Raw genomic sequence first — 4,286 nt, 5'->3', positions numbered from 1 at the left:
AGTGAAATCTGTGTTCTGTTTACATGCTGCTCTGTTGACAGTCTAGCATCTAAACAAGAGCAGGTCAACCTTTGACAAGAACTTCACCGTGCAGTCATCTATGAAGGTATTTTAGATTAACATATGATTTGTATTGATTGTCACACAGTGGTTAGGTCAGTACAGAGAAACAAATGTAGAGAACATATAGTAAAATTAATTGTGTTATATGGCCGTATAGTAAAATTGATTGTGCTTTATGTGCTAATGACCGTTTTCACATCGTCGGCGGTAGACTGGTTTCGCATCCCATTAATTGGAACCAGTCGATCTCATTATGCAATGATAACCAATAGCAGCTGGTGAAGTTTTGACGTTCAGGTTGTGTCAGTGGAAGTTTGGTATGCTTCTTAAAAAAGGATACAGTAGCCGTTAATTTTGCCTCTCAGTGTTTAACTTGCTTTATTCTAAGATTAGAATAATATTGGACTGGTGTGTGTGCTTGGAGAATGTTGGGTGAAGATGAGCAATTACAGCAGTTGGTAATGCAGCAGCAAAGTAGTTTAACGAGGGACCGACTTAAAGTTCAAGATGGTGATCCAAGTTTAAGTTGGAATGGAAGCGTGCAAGTCCATGTGAAAAAGTCTGTTGGAGGGAAAAGACATCAGTGTGAACTATGCGATCGCTTGTTTAAAGCGAAACAGAAACTTAAACAACATATGAGAACGCATACAGGAGAAAAACCATACAAGTGTGAAGTATGCCACAAAGGGTTTAGTCAAAATTTTAGTCGTAAGCGGCATATGAGATCGCACACTGGAGAAAAACCGTTCAAATGTGAAACTTGCGAAGAAATGTTTGATGAGAAAGGAAAACTGCAAAGACATATGAGAATACATGGTGGGGAAAAGCCATATAAATGTGAAAAGTGTGAGGAAAAGTTTAATGGAAAAAGAGAGTTAAGCATTCATTTGCAGGTACATAATATTACAATGGATAAGCCTTATGTATGCAAAGTTTGTGACAAAATTTTTAGCTCGAGTGACACAGTCAAAGTTCATATGAGAATTCATACTGGGGATAACACATGTAAATGTGAAATATGTGATAAAATATTTCTGCAAAATTCAGATTTAAAAAGACACATGACAATACATGCCAACAACAAACCATACAAATGTGAACTCTGCAGTAAAACGTTTAATCAGAAAGGAAATTTTGAGAGACACGTTGTTGTGCACACTGGAGAAAAACCATACAGTTGTGTATTTTGTGGTAAAAGGTTTGGACATAAGGGAAACCTACATCGGCATTTGAAAAATCATGCAGAAGAAACAAACTGACACATATGAACCACAGGATAAATATTAAATGTGAAAAAATACATTTTAGTCCCAGCCAAGCCAGTAGAGATTAGTGACAAGCTGAATAAACTCAATTCAACTCAGCTCCATTAAAATCTCATGTGTATGTGTGTGTGATTTTGATTTTTAATGTAGCTTTGAAATATTTTCAGCCATATCATTACAGTGTCTGCAATATGGCAGTTTATAGTTATGTCTAACACTGGGCCATCATGCCACAGATATGATGCATCATGTCCCACCCAGTCACGTTAAATGACACATGGCTAACCTGTCCAAACACTTTCCTCTTAACAGTTATGGGGACATCTCTGGCCACATCTATACAGTGTAGTCTACAGGATACACAACTGCACAAATCTTTGTAAAGTCTAAGGAGTTGGCAATTAAAATTGAGTGAATGCATGAAAATGTTTGCACAAATATAGGTAATTTACCAGGATCACACTGAAACTGGTAACCTACTTTGACACTTAAACTGTTAGTCATGACACAAGTAACTCCACCATTAGAGGGTTTCTTCTGCTTGTTAAAGCTTGTGCCATTTTTCAGGTAGACAATTCTCTACACACCTTGCTACTTCTGCTTGACACAAATTGTTGTGAAACTAAATTTACTTGGATCGTTTGGTCCAGGAACAAGCATTCTGTGTTGTTTTCATCAAAGATGTGTATTTATAATTGGAACTACCTAGAAAATTTTAAATGGGTTGGCTTCTAACCAAATGATAAATCATCATTAGGCAAATAGTGGCTGATGATAGTGATGGTAACAGATATTTGAAAGTGTTTTAGTATGAGATTACTAGAGTTGGTAAAGTGTTACTGGAAATGTCGGTGAGTGATTTTGATCCCAGAAATGTTACTGACTACGAGTCTGATGTACTTGCAGGATGGACCAAAATGGACTCCCTGCCAGTCGACCTCGACACGATTGGCAACAGCAGCATGAGAAAATGGAAACCTTTCACACCTGATGAATTTATACTGTTTTTTTTTTTTTTTTTTGCATTGGTTAAGGCCATGTATTTGGTGCATAAATATGAACTAGTTCTCTATTGGGCAGCTGACTACATGCTATCAACTTCATTCTTTAGCACAGAAAAAATGGGTTGGGAAATATTTCTTAACCTTCTTAGCAAGTAACTATTGTAAGCTCACACGTTGAATTAGATAACAGACATATGCTTGAAAAAATAAGAAGAAAACTGTGAATATTTATTATAATCTTTAGTGGTTGTAAACTTACTTGTGGTTTTCCTTACCTGGATGATCATTAACTATTACCTAGTCTCTACCTGTGATTTTAACAACTTTGATGCAAACTTGTAATATAGAGTTGAAATAGTTTCTAATGAAATTAAAAACAAATTTATACCTTTCTAAGTGATCTTGCAACTGTAATACCAATAACAACTTTTATTTCACGTCATGCAACAGATTTAAAAATTCATAATTGGAGATAACAAGGCTATGGATACCCAAGTGATAAAAGCTGCAAATGCAAAATATACTTATATGCAGTTATAGTGACTATGTATGTGAGCAACATAATTTCAAATTTGGCATTAGTAGCAGACAAACATACCATATGTGACTTGCAGGCTTTTCATCAGGGCAGAGATATTTTTGCTCATATACGGTCTTGTTTCAAGATACCTACTAACAAACAAGTTTTGATGTATAATCCAGTTTAAAATAAACTTGAGAATTAACTGCACAGCTTTTGTGAATATAAGGCATACATGTAATTTAAGAACCAGCCTTATATAGTACTTAACATACACTTGCAAAACCTTTCAGTTCAAGATAGTTAGGTTCTATCCAGCAATGGCTAAGTTCATAATTCTACTATTGGAACACATCCAGCCAGTTTTAGTGTACTGAGAGCTAAGGCCAGGATGGAAAAATGTACATATTTTGTGCAATGTGTATGGAAGAGTTGGAATAGGAAGTGTGTAGACACTGAAAGATTAGAGTGAGATACCACCTGGATTTGTTTTATACCATTTGAGATATCACAATCAATGTTACTGAATTGATGAATACTGGAACCAGGGCCATGTTATCTCCTAATTGATTCTTGCTATTTTCAATTCATAGTCTCTGAGTTGAATTAGCATTGGGTATGACTAGTTCCAAATATGTGTCTGAGACGTCTCAAACTGAATTGTCTTCACTCTAATTTGTGTCCAATTTCGACAACCTAACCAAATAAAAAGATCAAGTCCCATTAACTTCAGGAACATCTCAGTGCTAGTATTGCAGGCCACTTGGCTCCAAGCCATATGAATTAGGATAATCTTGAATAAATTTTGAATCAAAGTTAATTTTGTAGCAGTTGTGGGCTGTCACATTTTGTAAAATCTGTACTCTGAGAATTACATTGCATCTCGTCAATGCTGGCTTTATAGAAGTATTTGTTGTTTCTTGTACCATTGTCATTAATAGTCAGTTTGTGTCATTGTTAGTTTCATTCAAAGACCTAGAATGAATATTACCTTTGGCACTGTCCAAAATATATGTTTTAAAAATTAAATTGAGATGTCTATTTTACAGCATAGTGATTAGAATGATTTACTGTTATAAATTATGGTCATAGATATTCCGGCTACCATTTGTGTACCAGTATATCTAAAGCCTGACATATTTCCACTTCAGTCTTTAGAATTATTCAGGGTACTCTCTAGAATCATTTAAATATTTTTCATGTACGTTATGTGTCCCATTTGTCTATATTTCTAGTAGTATACATTTTGTGAACATTCATGCTTCACATTGATAGATATGACAGTTAACTCAATGGCAAAATTAAATTTCTTGTGAAGTGGAGTGTTTGATTCTCCTGATGCAGTCTGAATCACTGGTAATTATGTTTCTATAATGGCAAATGTTGCATTAACAGTGAAAATGAAACCTCTCTCAAACTTACATTCACACAAAG

The 4,286-nt window shown here is 35.1% G+C and overlaps 1 protein-coding gene across 1 annotated transcript; it reads left to right on the top strand.

The window, feature by feature from the left end:
- The first annotated feature begins 303 nt into the window (after positions 1-303).
- Positions 304-3,758, top strand: LOC149778357 (uncharacterized). The gene has a single exon (XM_089939179.1). The coding sequence runs from the start codon at positions 489-491 to the stop codon at positions 1,320-1,322; it is 834 nt and encodes a 277-aa protein (XP_089795305.1). The 5' UTR covers positions 304-488; the 3' UTR covers positions 1,323-3,758.
- The last annotated feature ends 528 nt before the right edge of the window (positions 3,759-4,286 follow it).

This window comes from Sinohyriopsis cumingii, chromosome 17 (genome assembly GCF_028554795.1).
Source record: "Sinohyriopsis cumingii isolate HCF-2022 chromosome 17, ASM2855479v2, whole genome shotgun sequence".
NCBI lineage: Eukaryota > Metazoa > Mollusca > Bivalvia > Unionida > Unionidae > Sinohyriopsis > Sinohyriopsis cumingii.
The sequence above is the reverse complement of the archived record's forward strand: the minus strand, read 5'-3'. Positions and strand labels throughout refer to the sequence as shown.